Source organism: Emys orbicularis, chromosome 1, assembly GCF_028017835.1.
Source record: "Emys orbicularis isolate rEmyOrb1 chromosome 1, rEmyOrb1.hap1, whole genome shotgun sequence".
In the NCBI taxonomy this organism is placed as follows: domain Eukaryota; kingdom Metazoa; phylum Chordata; order Testudines; family Emydidae; genus Emys; species Emys orbicularis.
Genome location: NC_088683.1, coordinates 365,300,462 through 365,319,259, shown reverse-complemented (window position 1 = coordinate 365,319,259; position 18,798 = coordinate 365,300,462). Strand labels below are relative to the sequence as shown.

Here is an 18,798-nt window from a genome sequence, read left to right as displayed (position 1 = left end):
ATGCCAGAGGTGTTGCTCTGTGGGACCCTGATATAGCCCCATCCTCTTCTTTTACTCATACTTTTACCAGGGTCAGCTTCGGTTCAGGCTTGCTGCACTCCTAGAATCATAGATTAGTAGGGACCTCAGAAGATCATCTAGTCTAACCCCCTGCTCAAAGCAGGATCAATCTCCAACTAAATCCCCAAAGGGCCCCCTCAAGGATTGAACTCACAACCCTGGGTTTAGCAGGCCAATGCTCAAACCACTGAGCTATCCCTCCCACCCCATGCTCCTCCTTTTCCCCTGAGGCCCCATACCCTGCCCCATCTCTTCCCACTAGGCCCTGCCCCCTTCTCCTCCACTTCCCCTGAGGCTCTGCACCCTGGCCAGTTTGGAACCAGCCCATGCTAAGAGCTGCCTCAGAAGCCCAGGCTGCTGTGGGGAGCCCCAGACTCTCCACCATCCCTGGGTTGAACATCCTGGGAAGCGGGAACACAGGTTGGGGGCTTCTCTTGGGTCCCCCAGCTCCTTGCCCAGGGTAGGCAGAGAGTCTGGAGCTCCTCGCAGTTGCTCTAGCTCACTGGGCAGCTTTTACCATCGCCTGACACTGGCTTCTGGCCTGGAGATGGGGTAGAGCCTCGTATATTTGGCAGAAGGAAGGATGGGGTCTTGGGGAAAGAGATGGGGCAGAAGAGCGGCAGGGGTGGGGTCACAGAGGGGACAGGGCTTCTATATATGTCCTGCTTTTGACTAGGTGGTCACCCTACACTGAATGGGCTGGGCTGGGATAGGAGCTAGCTGTGCCCCTGTGGGGGAGTCGAGGACTATTTCCACCCCTGCAGCAGGGCAAACAGAGGGGAGGAGTAGGAGGGAATCTGAGATTGAGTCTCTTGCCAGGACTCCTGTGTGGCAGACCCTCAGTCACACACGCAGCTCTTCTCTGCCTCGGTGGGGAGTGGGCTCAGCATATGTACTGTATGCAGAGCCATCAACAGCGCTGCCTACATGGCTTCTCCTGGGGCTCTGGTGTTAATCATGTCTCTGACATGACTCAGTCACAAGCACCTGGCTGAGAGCGTAGGGGAAGGGTGGGTGTCCATGCCCCTTGAATAGCCCCTGTCCACAGCTGGTGCAGACCCCATGGATTATACAGCACCCAGAGTGCTCAGAAAGGGCCAGGACTGTGACAGCAGAACAGCTCTGCACCTTTTTTCATGGCCCGTGAATGTTTAACCACAGACGGGACAGTGACAGGCCAGGGCAATGGGAAACAACATCCACCTCCCTTCTCTTTACTGACTGTATCAACAGGAATTCTGAGGTTGGAACAGACACTGATACGGCTCTTTATGGGCCAGACTCCTACCAGTGCCCTGGCTCTCCACAAACACATTCAATTTTTAAATGCTGCTGCCTGCCTTGGTCTCCTTCCCCCAGTGCACTGTCCTCCCTCACCAGGGGGTGGGGACAGACCCTCTCCCACTACTCCAGGCCTTAGACCCCTTCAGAACCTCTCTCTACAGAGTGGAGATCAGTAGCTCATTTCATCTTCGATGTAAGGGCCTGGGATGGAATAGGTGGTCGTGGCCCATGTTTTTCATGGGCTGTGTCACCAGTTCTGGAGCCAGGTGATGAACTCACCCTTCACTTGAAGAACACCCTGATTATCCTTGCACGAAGGTGTTTGCTTTTCACACTGTACACGATTGGGTTCATCAGGGGCGGGACCAGCAGGTAGACATAGCCCAGGACAATCTGAAGCAAGTGAGAAGAGCTGTTCCCAAATCTGTGTATCACAGACAAGCCAATATCTGGTATGTAGAAGAGCAGGACAGCCCAGAGGTGGGATACGCAGGTGTTCAGGGCCCTGAGACACTCCGTGGGGGATGTTATACTCAGCACAGTTTTGAGGATCATCACATAGGAGAAAAAGATGAACAATGAGTCCAACCCCACCGATAAGAGTTTAATAGTGAAACCATAGATGCTGTTGACTGTGATGTCTGAACAAGCCATCTTCATGACCTCCTGGTGCAGGCAGTAGGAATGGGAGAGGACATTGGCTCGACAGTATTGGAACCGTTTCAGGAGAAGGGGGAGTGGAAATATTAGAGCCAATGATCTTAGCACAAACAAAAGTCCCATCCTGTATATTCTAGGTGGGGTTAAGATGGAAGCATATCTCAGTGGGTTACAGATCGCAATGAAGCGGTCAAAGGCCATCAACAAAAGCACAGAAGATTCAATGTATGAAAATGAGTGGATGAAGAACAGCTGGGTAAAGCAGGCATTAAGGCTGATCTCCCTAGAGTTAAATAAGAATATCCCCAGTGTCGTTGGTATGGTTGATATCGATAAACCAAGGTCTGTGATGGCCAACATGGAAAGGAAAATGTACATGGGCTCATGGAGGCTTGGATCTGTTTTTATAATGAACAGAATGACTGAATTTCCTACAATCGAAATAACATACATTAAGCAGAAGGGGACAGAGATCCAGAGATAGACGTCTTCCTGCCCAGGTATCCCGGTGAGAAGGAACACTGCAGAGCTGAATTTGGTGTCATTGACAGCTGACATAATGTACTGAGGAGGTCTGAGGAGTTCTGAACTTTCCTTCCTGAAAGGAGAAAGAACAGGAGACTGGATGACATTTAACGAGACATCTTTCTGCTCTGAGTGCAAGTCTAGAGACTCCCAGGAGCTCAAGGAAGATCAGCAAAAGGAAGTGCTGTCGTCATCATGAATAGGTTGGAATATGAACAAGAGGCTGCTAGACAACTATCTGACACCACATTCTACAGGCCATTACCCTCTGGCCCCACTGAGGATTACCAAAGAAACTACACTATCTGCTCAAGAAACTCCCTAAAGAAGCACAGGAACAAACCTACACTGACACACCGCTAGAGCCCCGACCAGGGGTATTCTATCTGCTACCCAAAATCCAAAAACCTGGGAATTCCGGATGCCCCATCGTCTCAGGCATTGGCACCCTGACAGCAGGATTATCTGGCTATGTGGACTCTCTCCTGAGGCCCTATGCTACCAGCACTCCCAGCTATCTTTGAGACACCTCTGGCTTCCTGAGGAAACTACAATCCTTTGGTGATATTCCAGAAAACACCATCCTAGCCACTGTGGATGTAGACGCTCTCTACACGAACATTCGACACAAAGATGGACTACAAGCCATCAGGAATAGCATCCCCGATACCATCAAGGCAAACCTGGTGGCTGAACTCTGTGACTTTGTCCTCATCCACAACTATTTCAGATTTGGAGACAATTTATACCTTCAAGTCAGCGGGACTGTTATGGGTACCCGCATGGTCCCACAGTATGCCAACATTTTTATGGCTGACTTAAAACAATGCTTCCTCAGTTCTCGTCCCCTTATGCTCCTACTCTACTTGTGCTATATTGATGACATCTTCATCATCTGGACCCATGGGAAGGAGGGCCTTGAGGAATTCCACCAAGATTTCAACAATTTCCACCCCACCATCAATGTCAGCCTTGGACCAGTCCACACAAGAGATCCACTTCCTAGACACTACAGTGCTAATAAGTGATGGTCACATAAACACCACCCTATACCAGAAACCAACTGACTGCTATACTTACCTACATGCCTCCAGCTTTCATCCAGACCACATCACATGATCCATTGTCTACAGCCAAGCTCTAAGATACAACTGCATTTGCTCCGATCCCTCAGACAGAGACAAACACCTACAGGATCTCTATCAAGCATTCTTAAAACTACAATACCCACCTGGTGAAGTGAAGAAACAGATTGATAGAGCCAGAAGGGTACCCAGAAGTCACCTACTACAAGACAGGCCCAACAAAGAAAGTAACAGGACGCCACTAGCCATCACCTACAGCCCCCAACTAAAACCTCTCCAGCGCATCATCAAGGATCTACAACCTATCCTGAAGGACAATCCCTCACTCTCACAGACTTTAGGAGACAGGCCAGTCCTCGCTTACAGACAGCCTCACAACCTGAAGCAAATACTCACCAGCATCTACACAACAAAAACACATAGTCAGGGCAGGGGGTTGGGGAGGTGTAGCGGGAGTGAGGGGGGGCAGTCCCAGTCACGGTTGGTGACCCTGCCCTGCACTGCTCCTGTTCCTGGCCAAATGGGAGATCTGGGAGTGGTGCCTGCAGGCAAGGCAGCACGCGAAGACCCTCTGCCGCTCCCTCCCCCCAGGAGCCGCACGCCACAGGGATGTGCCTGCACTGCTTCCAGGGGCAGCACGGGAACAGCAGGACAGGCTGGGAGCCCCACACTGCTGGTGGGCGCCCGGCTCGGGGCATGCGCATGCCTCCAACTCCAGCACTAGGGCCAGTCAAGCACTGGCACAGCCAACCTGGCTCCCAGCCCCTGCCCCGGGAGCGCCATTGCCAACCCCCCACCCCGGTGTCACTGGCCTAGAGAAGAAGAAGCTTCTAGCTCCGTGGCCCCCGCACCGGCGCTACTTGGGGAACCGTTAATTGGCATTCCGAGTCCTGCCCCCAGCCGGACACTTTCTTACCAGTACGGCGTACCGAGGTGCACCAGCCTACTTTCACCTTTCTAATATTTGTATTACAATAAAAAGTTTGGCATAACAGTTACACATCTGTTCTTTAGTACACACAAGTCAGTGCATTCTTTCCCCTCTCATCTTCTTTCAGACATGAGTTCTCAGGCTGGATTTCTTCAGAACCTGAAAAGATTGCTGCGTCTCAGCCCATACAGAGCAGTTCCGGACCTGAACCTCCGTGACAGTGACACACTCTGACCCCAAAGAAACCCCCCAAGAGAAGCTGAAGTGCTTTGCCTGGCTAGCATAGGCTGAATCCAGAGAGTCCGATCATCCTACAGGCTTCTTTTGATCCTCACTGTACCCGTATCCTCTCCCCATGCCAGGGTCTGCAGATATTTGGGAAGTTACAAACTAACACAGACAGTTACATCACCTGGGCGGGGGAGGGGACGGCAACACAAATGGGTGAATAGTACAAACAATAGGTTTGCACTAATATCCAATTGAGTTTGAAAATGACTTGAGCAATGGTCCTTTAAGAGGTGATGGGGGTAGGTTACATACAACCACTATTACACTCCCCTTTCCTATACCTCAGCTCTACTCTTTGATGAAACAAAGATCAGTGGTTCTGTTCTCTCTGGAATTTTTGGACAGTCTTGCACGAGTATTGCATAGTGATTGAATGCCGCACCCTGAATGTAAATGTGAGAAACAGTTTCTGGTCTGTTACTAAAAGACAGTATCATACAGCTATTCACTGAAAATGATTTCATAGCATAAACTCTGCAAACAGTATGTGGAGTACTTTTGACATATTTTCGAAATCAAAAGCCATTAAGCAGTAAAGTTACCACTGCTCCTTCCTGTAGAGATTCCAACAACTCTGCTGCTGGCTTTCAATGTAAATTCATGTCATGAAATTTTGGTTTGTAATATTTGTATTACCCTGAAAAGTTTTGGCCTAACATTTACACATCTGTACTTTAGCACACACACGTCAACCTATTCTTTCCCCTCTGATCTTCTTTCAGAGGTGATTTCTCAGGTTAGAGTGGGACTTAAAATGTAGCCTCTGTCATCTGGATTTCTTCAGAACTTGAAAAGATCGCAGTGTCTCAGCCCTCATTCAGTCACTTGTCAGAAAACAAAAGTCTAGTAGCTCCTCTGTCCCGGGGTTAGTAGCTGACTGGTTCTCCTCAGGTTCTGTTCTGTCAGTCTGTAGCCTGTATCCGGAATGGTAACAGGCACTGGGGTCAGTATAGAAAATATTCATTCCCTGAGCTCTCACTCTCTAGTACACAGTGATCTGAGCACCTGTTAGTCAGGCATGATGAGGGTTTGCACATAATGAGGATTTGGAAGTTGTGGATTTCAAAGTCAAATGGATGTGTATTGATGGAAAGGGAACTTCATTTCACACAAGAAAGTAGTTTATTGCTGTCTCTCAGACGTCCTCTGTACAGTATTCATAAAATTCGTAGCACATGGGAACGGCATTGCGACAGACATGGAGCTGAGCTGCCATAATGAATGTGTCTGTTAAACCCAGTTCTTGGGATGTTTGCTGTATTGCTATATTGGGTTAATGATTGAGATGTTTATATTATGGCTATATTAGATGAAACCAGTTTGGCTCATCTTAGTTTAATAGCAGGCTGCTGGAAAACAAGCAGGACAGGAAGCAACAGCTAAAGAAAAGCCATCGCTCAGTCAGCACTTCAGGGAAGTTGAGGGACCACACCAGAGATACAAGCTGGGAAGAGCCTATTTATGGGCACGTAACACAGCTTGTTTTGCCAGCGCTGGGAGTCTGTGCAGAGGTGGGACAGATTTTGCTGAGAAGATCTTTAGACTGACAAGCACAGAAACCACTGGGGAAGTCTGAAGTCATAGGGTATAGGAGCTAGAGCCCTCAGTCAGTCAGGAAACAGAAATATGTCCTATCAGACCTTTTACCACAGAGCAACACAGCTCTGAATTCTTCCATTCACAATCGAGCCAGAGAATAAAACCTAGGAAAATGCATTTGCTGAATAAATTTCCAGGAGCAAATAAACCTGAGGAGATTTGGGAACTAGTCACTGATAATCCTGGAGTCTCGTCTCATTCAGCCCCTGGCAGGATCAGACCCAGAGCACACTCTAGAAATGTGACCCATTGAGAAATGCTGCATTGTGGTTTTAACACTCCGAGTTTACGTTTAATGTCAGATTTCTGTGTAGCTTGGACAGCCCACCGTGGAGCATGAGCAGATGTTGGGGAGGGGTTCCCAAGCTACCTAGTGCTGCCTGCCCTCCAGCCCCATCACTGAGTCACCCCAACCGCCCAGCTGAGTCCTCTGCCGCTCCACAGAACATCTGCAAATGGAAACAGCTTGCAACCTTTCCCCTTCACTTTGTATTTTAAAGATAGTGAAACCTGCCAACATACCCAATTCCTGCTAGAAGGGGAGCCGCTGACACCAGAGGTCTTCACCCAAAAGGACAAGGAGACATCGGAGAGGTTGCACGGGCAGCAGGCAGTATCTGTTCAGATAGGGAGGCAACTGTCTTTATGAAGCATGTCTGCACATTCCCTTGGGGGCCACTTGGCCGTAAGGGAAAATGAGCTAACTGGCTTTGAGAGCATCAGCTTTAGCCCCTGCTACTGCAGGCAAACTGCAGGAGGCCAAATCACAGGGGATGTGGGGTGGTGCTACCCACGTGGACTGCAGTGCCAGCCCTGCTGCAGACTATTCCTGGAATCCAGGCTTGTCATCACTGTTCGTATGGTGACGATTAGTCACATGGCTACCTCGAGGGTGGCCAAGTGGTAACAATGCTCCTGTCACGGCTGCGATCTTGCTGAAATAACAAAATAATAATAATAATAAAATAATAATAATAATAAAACAGGACTAGATTTGCGGCCCCTTTCCTGCATTACAAACCCAGCATGCAGGCCAGGGAAGGGAAATTCCACAAGGTTCCCTATATGGAAATTTCCCTTGGATTGTTCCAGGAGGGAGGTCCCTTCCCTTCTTCCTGAGGAATGAAAAGGGGGACCCAGGATCCAGGGATCCCCAAAGTTATGCATAGATCTCAGTGATCCCTGGTAGCTAGGCCCCTCACCCACAATCTCTGTGCCCCCACAACTGCTCTAGGACCCTCTCCAGCTCCCTGCTAGCACAGGTTCATCAGAGATGTGCTACCAGGGCCTGTCACAGTAGCCACTGCCCACAGGATGTGCTGAAGGGGTGTTGTACAGGGTCGAGGGGGCTGCACAGAGATGGGAAGAATAACAGGAGTACTTGTGGCACCTTAGAGACTAACAAATTTATTAGAGCATAAGCTTTCGTGGGCTACAACCCACTTCTTCGGATGCATATAGAGTGAACCATATATTGAGGAGATATATATACACACACATACAGAGAGCATGAACAGGTGGGAGTTGTCTTACCAACTCTGAGAGGCCAATTAAGTAAGAGAAAAAAAACTTTTGAAGTGATAATCAAGATGGCTCAGTACAGACAGTTTGATAAGAAGCAAGTGTGAAAATACTTACAAGGGGAGATAGATTCAATGTTTGTAATGGCTCAGCCATTCCCAATCCCTATTTAGCCCTGAGTTGATTGTGTCTAGTTTGCATATCAATTCCAGCTCAGCAGTCTCTCGTTGGAGTCTGTTTTTGAAGTTTTTCTGTTTTAAGATAGCCACCCACAGGTCTGCCAAAGAATGGCCAGACAGGTTAAAGTGTTCTCCCACTGGTTTTTGAGTATTATGATTCCTGATGTCAGATTTGTGTCCATTAATTCTTTTGCGTAGAGACTGTCCGGTTTGGCCAATGTACATGGCAGAGGGGCATTGCTGGCACATGATGGCATATATCACATTGGTAGATGTGCAGGTGAACGAGCCACCGATGGTATGGCTGATGTGATTAGGCCCTATGATGGTGTCACTTGAATAGATATGTGGACAGAGTTGGCATCGGGCTTTGTTACAAGGATAGGTTCCTGGGTCAGTGTTTTTGTTCAGTGATGTGTGGTTGCTGGTGAGTATTTGCTTTAGGTTGGGGGGTTGTCTGTAAGCGAGGACAGGTCTGTCTCCCAAGATCTGTGAGAGTAAAGGATCATCTTTCAGGATAGGTTGTAGATCTCTGATGATGCGCTGGAGAGGTTTTAGTTGGGGGCTGAAGGTGACAGCTAGTGGTGTTCTGTTATTTTCTTTGTTGGCCCTGTCTTGTAGGAGGTGACTTCTGGGTACTCGTCTGGCTCTGTCAATCTGTTTTTTCACTTCAGCAGGTGGGTATTGTAGTTTTAAGAATGCTTGATAGAGATCTTGTAGGTGCTTGTCTCTATCTGAGGGATTGGAGCAAATGCGGTTATATCTTAGAGCTTGGCTGTAGACAATGGATCGTGTGGTGTGTCCTGGATGGAAGCTGGAGGCATGTAGGTAAGTGTAGCGGTCAGTAGGTTTCCGGTACAGGGTGGTATTTATGTGACCATCACTTATTAGCACAGTAGTGTCCAGGAAATGGACCGCTTGTGTGGATTGATCTAGGCTGAAGTTGATGGTGGGATGGAAATTATTGAAATCATGATGGAATTCCTCAAGGGCTTCTTTTCCATGGGTCCAGATGATGAAGATGTCATCAATGTAGCGCAAGTAGAGTAGGGGCGTTAGGGGACGAGAGCTAAGGAAGCGTTGTTCTAAGTCAGCCATAAAAATGTTGGCATACTGCGGGGCCATGCGGGTACCCATAGCAGTGCCGCTGACTTGAAGGTATATATTGTCCCCAAATGTGAAATAGTTGTGGGTGAGGACAAAGTCACAGAGTTCAGCCACCAGGTTAGCTGTGACATTATCGGGGATACTGTTCCTGATAGCTTGTAGTCCATCTGTGTGTGGAATATTGGTGTAGAGGGCTTCTACGTCCATAGTGGCCAGGATGGTGTTTTCTGGAAGATCACCGATGGATTCTAGTTTCCTCAGGAAGTCAGTAGTATCTCGAAGATAGCTAGGAGTGCTGGTAGCGTAGGGTCTGAGGAGAGAGTCCACATAACCAGACAAGCCTGATGTTAGGGTGCCAATGCCTGAGATGATGGGGCGTCCAGGATTTCCAGGTTTATGGATCTTGGGTAGCAAATAGAATGTCCCTGGTCGGGGTTCTAGGCATGTGTCTGTACAGATTTGTTCCTGTGCTTTGTCAGGGAGTTTTTTTAGCAGATGGTGTAGTTTCTTTAGGTAATCCTCAGTGGGATCAGAGGATAATGGCCTGTAGAATGTGGTGTCAGAGATGGGAAGGCTGGTTAGAGAAGCTGATGAACACAATACCCCAGCCATAGACTAGTCGGGAGGTTTCAACCTTTCCATACCCAGAGTTTATCCACAGACTCCGTCAGTGCAACTTTTGTTTATGTTTTGAGGGAGAGCCTCCCAAAAATGGATACAAAGGAAAATTTTAGTATGTGTCCACATTTTTCATGGGGGAAATTATTTTTTTCCAGCTAAACTCTAGCTCAAATTTACTCCTGGGGGAATTCTGTGCCAAAACAATTAAAAATTCAAATTCTGAACACTATATTTTCAAATTGTGCAAAAATCTGCATATTTTATTTGTTAAATAACACTATATAATCAGGCCAGCTTCAATTATTTTTGGTCATTTATTTCAAAATACCTGTCAGCATATATGTCGGTAACAATACAGACAACAAAAAAGATATATTTTTTGACAAATAGCTTCCTTAATAGGCATATTAATACACAACTTTGAATAATAATTCATTTAAACTATAATACAGAACCGTATTTTCCAGCACCCCTCAGAAGTAGTGCAAAAGCTTGGGGGAGTCCTGGGTAACAGAGGAGCTGAGGGAGAGGGAAGAAATTGCTGAAAAGGTGCCTAGGTGTGAACTTGGAGGGTTGTTGGTTATGGTTTGGAAAAATATGGAAGAGGTTTCCTTGGGCGAAGGACTGTTAGGGAGGGAGACCCTGGCTCAGCCCTACCCTTGCCCATTCAGTCAGGAACATCTGCCCTTGTCCACAATGTTTCCTTCCACCCCCACTCAGACACTCACTCCCTCTATCCCCATGTGGCCCTGCACCCTGCCTTCCTTATGTGTCTCTGTGCCCCCACTCAGCCATCTCCCTTCTCCGATGTCGTCCTGCACTTCCCTCCCACCTGTTGCCCTGCACTGTCACTCCAATTCAGCCCCTGACCCAATCTATTCCTCCCCCACTAGCCCTTATGAGCCCCTATCTGCCCCCCCAGCTACCCATGCTGTCTGTCTCCCCATAGTCCCTGTCTCCTGACCTGGCCTGACAGGCACTGTGAAGAAGGCAGGCTCTTTCTCTTCTCTAGATGGCTGGGAGCTGCTGCTCTATTCTATTGCCAGAGTGCCCTATGGCAGGTGTCATAACTATAAAGGGAAGGGTAACAGCCCTGTGTACAATACTATAAAATCCCTCCTGGCCAGAGACACCAAAATCCTTTTACCTGTAAAGGTTAAGAAGCTCAGGTAACCTGGCTGACACTTGACCCAGAGGACCAATAAGGGGACAAGATACTTTCAAATCTTGGTGTTGGGAAGGTTTTTGTTTGTGCTCTTTGTTTGGGGGGTTGTTCGCTCTTGGGACTAAGAGGGACCAGACATCAATCCATGCTCTCCAAATCTTCTGAACAAGTCTCTCATATTTCAAACTTGTAAGTAACAGACAGGCAAGGCATGTTAGGTTTATCTCTGTTTTCTCAACTTGTAAATGTACCTTTTGCTAGAGGGTTTACCTCTGTTTGCTGTACCTTTGAACTTAAGGCTAGAGGGGGTCCTCTGGGCTCTTTGAATCTGATTACCCTGTAAAGTTATTTTCCATCCTGATTTTAAAGAGATGATTTTTACCTTTCTTTCTTTAATTAAAAGCCTTCTTTTTAAGAACCTGATTGATTTTTCCTTGTTTTAAGATCCAAGGGGATTGGATCTGGACTCACCAGGAATTGGTGGGAGGAAAGGGAAGGGGGGAAATGATTAATTCCTCCTTGTTTTAAGATCCAAGTGTTTGGATTGGTGTTCACCAGGAAATTGGTGAAGAAGTCTCTCAAGGCTACCCAGGGAAGGGAGTTAGCACTTGGTAGTGGTGGCAGCAAAACCAGCTCTAAGCTGGTAATTCAGTTTAGAGGTTCTCATGCAGGTCCCCCACATCTGTACCCTAGAGTTCAGAGTGGGGAAGGAACCTTGACAGCAGGCGAAAGGCAGAACTGCTGAAGTTATTTTCTGCCTGGAGCTGCTGTGCTATTCTAGTGCCACAGCACCCTCTGGTGAGATCGGCCAGGAGCACCCATGGGACAACAACGACGGTTAGCAGGCACATTGCACCGTCTGCCGTCCGCAAGGCAAGGCAAGGCAAGGCAAGGGGATGCTGCTGTGTAGCACTGCAGTACCGCATCTACCAGCAGCACCCAGGAGACATACGGTGACAGTGAGCTGAGCGGACTTCATGCCTGCCGTGGTATGTCGTCTGCACGTGTAACCCAGGAAAAAAGGCGAGAAAAGATTTTTTGCTGTTGCTTTCACAGAGGGAGGGAGAGAGGAAGGGAGAGAGCGAGGGGGACCTGATGACATGTTACCCAGAACCACCCGCAACAATGTTTTTGCCCCATCAGGCATTGGGAGCTCAATGGGCAGCGGAGACTGTGGGAACTGTTGGATAGCTACCACAGTGCAATGCTCCGAAAGTCGACGCTAGCCTCGGTACTGTGGACGCACACCACCGACTTAATGCGCTTAGTGGGGACACACACAATCGACTGTATCAAATTGATTTCTAAAAAATCGACTTCTATTAAATCAACTTAATTTCGTAGTGTAGACATACCTTTAGTCATCTCTTTTTCAGGCTGAAAAGTCCCAGTCTTATTAATGTCTCCTCATATGGAAGCTGTTCCACATCCCTAATCCTTTTTCTTGCTGTTTTCTGAACCTTTTCCAATTCTAATATATCTTTTTTGAGATGGGGCAACCACATCTGCATGCAGTACTCAAGATGTGGGCATACCATGGATTTATAAAGAGGCAATATGATATTTTCGGTCTTATTATCCATCCCTGAATTAATGATTCCCAACATTTTGTTCACTTGTTTTGACTGCCACTGCATATTTAGTGGATGTTCTCAGAGAACTATCCACAATGACTCCAAGATCTCTTTCTTGAGTGGTAAAAGCTAATTTAGACCCCATCATTTGATATGTATAGTTGAGATTGTGTTTTCCAATGTGCATTACTTTGCATTTATCAACATTGAATTCATCTGTCATTTTGCTGCCCAGTCACCCAGTTTTGAGAGATCCTTTTGCATCGCCTCACAGTCTGCCTGGGACTTACCTACCTTGAGTAGTTTTGTATCATCTGCAAATTTTGCCACCTCACTGTTTACCCCTTTTTACAGATCATTTATGAATATGTTGAATAGGACTTGGCCCAGTACAGACTCCTGGGTGACACCACTATTTACCCCTCTCCATTCTGAAAACTGACCATTTATTCCTACTCTTTGTTTCCTATCTTTCTGTTCAGCCCAAAAAAGGGCTTGTGGTTCTTTGAGAGTTCTCGGTGAAAGATTGAGTTGAATGACCCAGGACGAGGAGAGATGGATACAACTTAATTTTATTATATGATGGTGATTATATATATATAAAAAAATGTTAATTTTATGAATTCTTATTAGCTTACTACAATACTATATAACTAATTTTAAGCAACTACAATTACTAAGTAACTAAATTTAAAACACTTACAAGTACTATGTAACCAAATTTAAACAAGTAAGATAAGGGAAAGGAAGCACATTAACAGTCAAAGCCCTTTTCCAATCTAAACACAGTAGGGGATAACAAACAAAGTAACCACAGACAAAGCAATGACAGTTAACTAATTACTTATGGCCATGCAAATAACAGCCAGATGGGAGAGCATATACATAATGAATTCGAGCCGGCTACAGGACACATGCTCGGGGCTGGATTTGGGAGCGGGAGGGTCAAGCCCAAGTTGATCAGACCTGGACTGGTAGTGATGTTAGTTCGTTTTCGGGACACCTCTAATTGCTATACAGGGGCGACTAAGTATATAGTTTTTTGGAAGTAAATGTGGCACGCGTTGATTGGTTTTTTAGTGCCCCAACTGTCTTCCCCTTATTAGGAAGAGCAACATAATGCGGAAACTGCAGAAACGGCTTTTTTGTGTGGTAACACTATGGATACATCCCTCATAAGTTTCCTGCGATACGCACTATGCCCAAATAAGGTCATGCAGTCTATTGGGCCTCTTTCCTGGCTTCGGATCCGCTGCAGGATTGAGAGGCGGCCTGGCCAAACAAATTGGGGGGGGCGGGGGGAGGCTGTATTAACACTTTCAACCAGTTACCAATCCATGAGAAAACCTTCCCTCTTATTCCTTGGCAGGTTACTTTGCTTAAGAGCTTTGGTGACAGACCTTGTCAAAGACTTTCTGAAAATGTAAATACCCTCTATCCACTGGATCTCTGTTGTCCACGTGCTTGTTGATCCCCCTCAAAGAATTCTAGTGGATAGGTGAGGCATGATTTCCTTTTACAAAAACCATGTTGACTCTTCCCCAACAAATTATGTTCATGTATATGTCTGACAATTTTGTTCTTTACTATATTTTCAACTAGTTTGCCTGATACTGAATTCAGGATTACCGTCCCATAATTGCCTGGATCACCTCTAGAGCTCTTTTAAAAAATTGGCGTTACGTTAGCTATCCTCCAGTCATTTGGTACAGAAGTTGATTTAAATGATAGGCTACAGACGACAGTTAGTAGTTCCGCAATTTCACATTTGAGTTCCTTCAGGACACTTAGGTGAATACCATCTGGTCCTGGTGATTTATTACTGTTTAGTTTATAAATTTGTTCCAAGACATCCTTTAATGACACCTCAATCTGGGACAATTCCTCAGATTTGTCACCTAAAAAGAATGGCTCGGGCTTTGGAAGGTCCCTCACATTCTCAGCTATGAAGACCAATGCAAAGAATTCATTTAGTTTCTCCACAATAGCCATATTGTCCTTGAGTGCTCCTTTAGCATCTCGATCATCCAGTGGTCTCACTGGTTGTTTAGTAGGTTTTCTACTTCCGATGCTATTACTTTTTGAGTCTTTGGCTAGCTGTTCTTTAATTATTTTTTTTTTTTTTGCCTTTCTAATTACATTTTTCACTTCATTTGACAGAGTTTATGCTCCTTTCTATTTTCCTCACTGAAATTCAACTTCCTCTTTTTCAAGGATGCTTTTTCGCCTCTCACTGCTTCATTTACTTTGTTGTTTAGCCACGGTCTCTTTTTTGGTTCTCTTGCTATGTTTATTAATTTGAGGTATACATTTAAGTTGAACCTCTATTATTGTGTCTTTAAAAAGTTTCCATGCAGCTTGCAGAGATTTTACTTTTGATACTGTACCTTTTAATTTCTGTTTCACTAACCTCCTTGTTTTTGTGTCGTTCTCTATGACTTGTTTTAATGATTTTTTTTTTGGGTGGTTGGGGTATTCAATATTATTTAATGTATGGAGGCACGTCTCCTTCTAGTGTAAACAAAATTTGTACCTTTCCTGTATTTAGCGGGTTTGTAGCCCCTCCATTTTATTTTTCAGTCCACCAGGTTTTCCAGCCTTCTGGCATGGGAGGTGGCTTTTTTTGGTTTTATTGCTTTTACAGTTTGAATAGCAAGCCCAGTGGAGATTAGATTAACATTGTCCTTTTCCTCTTTTACAGTAATGGCTTCTTTGATACATCTGTTTGAGAAATGTATCATTATTTGTAATGAAATTTATTTGAGAAATGTATCATTTATTTTTTGTTGCTTTATTGCTTTATTGTTTCTGTTCCAATTACATTTTTTTCTATGATGAAATGTGCACACCGCATCATACCAGACAGATCCACCTACAAATGGCAACGACTTTGTATAATGTGGTGCAAGCGTAATAGAAATCCATCAAAATGCACAGTACCACCTAGAGACAAACGCACAGTGCCGACTGAAGACCAGATCTCTCTGGAGGAATCAGCTTGGCTAGTTATCCACGGCTATGGGTAAAACAGTGCACAGTAAGATTTATTTTCCTAAAGCTTCTCATGCCAATCCTGGAATACATTCCACATATCCCACCGGGGGACCCGCCCCTCAGCTTGAGAACCTCTGGACTAGATGATCTAATGGCTCCTTCTGGCCTTAAACTCTATAGGTCTACTAATCATTATCTTGAGTGGATCGTTGTCTTGGATGCAACTTGAACAAGTTGCTCCTCTGAATCCTGATAGGCACTCAACAAGGAAAGATGCTGGACAAGAAGAATCAGGATTGTCACAGTAAAACCAGGATATATGGTCTCCTTACCCTCTAAACCAGGTCCTTTTCTGTCTTGGGGCAAATCTCACAATTATCCCACTCTTTGGGCTGGGAACCACACCCCCTCCATCATAAAAGCTTATCACCAAGCAGGTCCAATGCGACACCTCAGTCTTGTGACCAGAGCTACACAATCATCTCCAGACTCCTTTAACACTAGTAGGCTTATTGGAAAACAGCACAAAGCATTAGAAAAAATGGTTTTAAAATATCAGGCAGCTGTCACATGTCTACACTCATCTAACTCACAAAGCACTGAACGCTAAGCTATACGGAGTTTGCTCTGGAGACAGAGAAACAGAACTGGCCCAACTTATATTTTTTGGGACAACAAGGAGCTCTTGGGACCCAGCCTAGTTTCCCTGTGTCTCTGAGAGCATCTTCCCCTCTGTTTGCCCCTTTCTCGTGGAAGCAGCCTTTGCTGAAACCTGTGTGAGTCTGGGCCCAGTCACCATAGTGCCCAGCCATGTCTGTGTTACAGGGCCAATGTGTGAAGCTGACCTTTGCCTTCAGACTGCTTTCTCCCAGCCAGACCATCTAAGATGATGCCCCATGGCTGTTGCTCCATTGTTTGACAGTTAGACCCATTCAGCCTCAATGGGTGGCAAACACCAGTCTGGTGACTGTCTGAAACTCCTGGCGTTCCTGTGATGCTCCAACGTTCCCCTCATAAATCCACTCCTACCCCTCACTATCACCCTGAGCACCTCCACATCTGCCACAGACACCAAGGTGTTGGAGTCACAGGGCTTCCCAGAAGCCAGCTGTCACAGGAAGTTGTGTTAAAAAACCTTTTATACACAAATGTCAGTGGCTTTGCTTTATGGAACCCTGACACAGCCCTGATTTTAGGGTTTCAGAGTATCTGAGCACCTTAAATGTATTTATCCTTCTGCCATCACTGTGAGGCAGGGTAGGGCTATTATCCCCCTGTGCAGAGGCCCAGAGACAGCCAATAGCTTGCCCATGGTCACACGTGGCACGGGAATCAAACCAAACTCTGTTGAGTCACGGAGCAGTGACAAACCACAGGACCAGACGTCCAGCTATCTGAGCATTGACAGATCCAGCTGGAGTCTCTCCTGCACTGTAGAGAGCAGGAACAGCAAGAGCCACTTACGCCTTGGATGGTCAGGGCAATGGAGGACCTGTATTTCAAGGAGAATAAAAGAGCTTGGTTGGTTTAGCCTAACACAATACAGCCTGGGGGCTGGGCTGACCTCTGCCCATTGGTAACAGCTTCCAAGAGCACAGCACACTCTGGCCAAGTCCCTGTGAACAGGGCCACCCTAGAGTGCCCCCTTGGGGCCTTAGGTAGCCCTGTAGGGGCCCTGTCCTTCTCTCTAAAACCCTTGCAATGACTTACTCTCAACTTGGGGTACTTAAAGAGGTCACATTAATTCAGTCTTCTCCAAAACGCAGACTCTCCTACCCTCCAGGCCCATCCTCCTCCTTTACTCAGGAACCCCACTGCCCTGCTTGCTGTGGTTTGCATTGGTTCAGGCTTGCCACACACCCCACACTGTCTCTACCCACTAGGCCCTTCCCCCTGCTCCTTCACTTCCCCTGAGGCTCTGCCCCCAGGCCAGGCCACAGCTGGGCCTTGGTAAGAGCTACCCAGGGAGCCCAGGCCACTGTGGGGAGACCCAGACTCTCCAACTTCCCTGCGGGTATGTCCTGGGGTGTCCAGATGTGAGGGGACACAAGCTGGGAGCTGCTCTTGGGGCCCACAGCCACTTGCCCAGGGCAGGAGGAGTGTCTGGGGCTCCATACAGTTCCTTTGGTTCCCTGGGCAGCTCTTACAACATCCGGTCTTTGGTGTTGGGTCTGGAGAGGGTTCAGAGCTTCTGGTAAAGAGGAGGAGCAGGGGTGAGGCTTGGGAGAAGGGATGGGGCAGAGGGGGAAGAAGAGGAGCAGGGGCTGGGTCAATGCGGGGACGTTCCTCCTGCATATCTTCTGCTTTTGCCTTTGGAAAAGGTGGTCTCCCTACACTGAATGGGCTGGGCTGGGACAGGAGATCGCCGTGACGCTATGGGGGAGCTGAGGCCAGTTTCCACCACTTTGAGTTGCTGGGGAAGCAGAAATGGAGCAGACAGAAAGGGAGTCTGGGCCTGAGTCTCTTTCCAGGACTCCTGTGTGTCAGACCCTCACTCACACACGCAGCTCTGCCCTGCCTCAGTAGGTGTGCTGTGTGCCGAGCCATCAATGGGGGAGGGGGGGCTGCCTGAATGGCTTCTCCTGGGACCCTGCGTTAATCATGTTTCTGACAGGACACAGTCAAAATTACCTGGCTGAGGGCCTAGGGGAAGGGTGGGTGTTCGTGCCCCTTGAATAGCCCCATCCACAGCTGGTGCAGTGTTCATGGATCATGCAGCACCCAGAGCGCTCAGGAAGGGTCAGGACTGTGACTGCAGAACAGCTCTGCAGCTTTTTTCATGGCCCGTGGATGTTTAACCAGAGACAGCCCAGTGGCAGGTCAGGTGTAATGGGAACAACATTCACATCCCTTCTCTTTATTGACTGTATTGCCAGATTTTCTGAGGTCAAAGCAGCCACCGATATGGCTATTTAAGGGCCAAGAACTGACTGGTGCCCTGGATCTCCATGAACACGGTCACTATGTGAATGCTGCTGCCTCCCATGGTCTCCTTCTCCAAGTGCCCTGTCCTCACTCACCAGCTGGTGAGGACAGCTCCTATTCCATTGCTCCAAGCCCTAGATCCTGTCAGAAGCTTTCTCTATTGAATGGAGATTAATAGCTCATGTGGTCTTGGATGTAAGGGTCCAGGATGGAATAGGTGGAGCATTTTTTCATCTCCCGTGTCACAGGCACTGGAGCTGGTCGATGGACTGACCCT

The 18,798-nt window shown here is 47.1% G+C and overlaps 1 protein-coding gene across 1 annotated transcript; it reads right to left on the bottom strand.

The window, feature by feature from the left end:
• Window positions 1–1,626: 1,626 nt before the first annotated feature.
• LOC135882258 (olfactory receptor 51G2-like) lies at window positions 1,627–8,000 on the bottom strand. Its single transcript, XM_065409101.1, has 2 exons — window positions 7,991–8,000; window positions 1,627–2,609 (listed from the first exon to the last, which is right to left on the bottom strand). The coding sequence occupies exon 2, from the start codon at window positions 2,560–2,562 to the stop codon at window positions 1,627–1,629; it is 936 nt and encodes a 311-aa protein (XP_065265173.1). The 5' UTR covers window positions 2,563–2,609; window positions 7,991–8,000.
• Window positions 8,001–18,798: the final 10,798 nt, after the last annotated feature.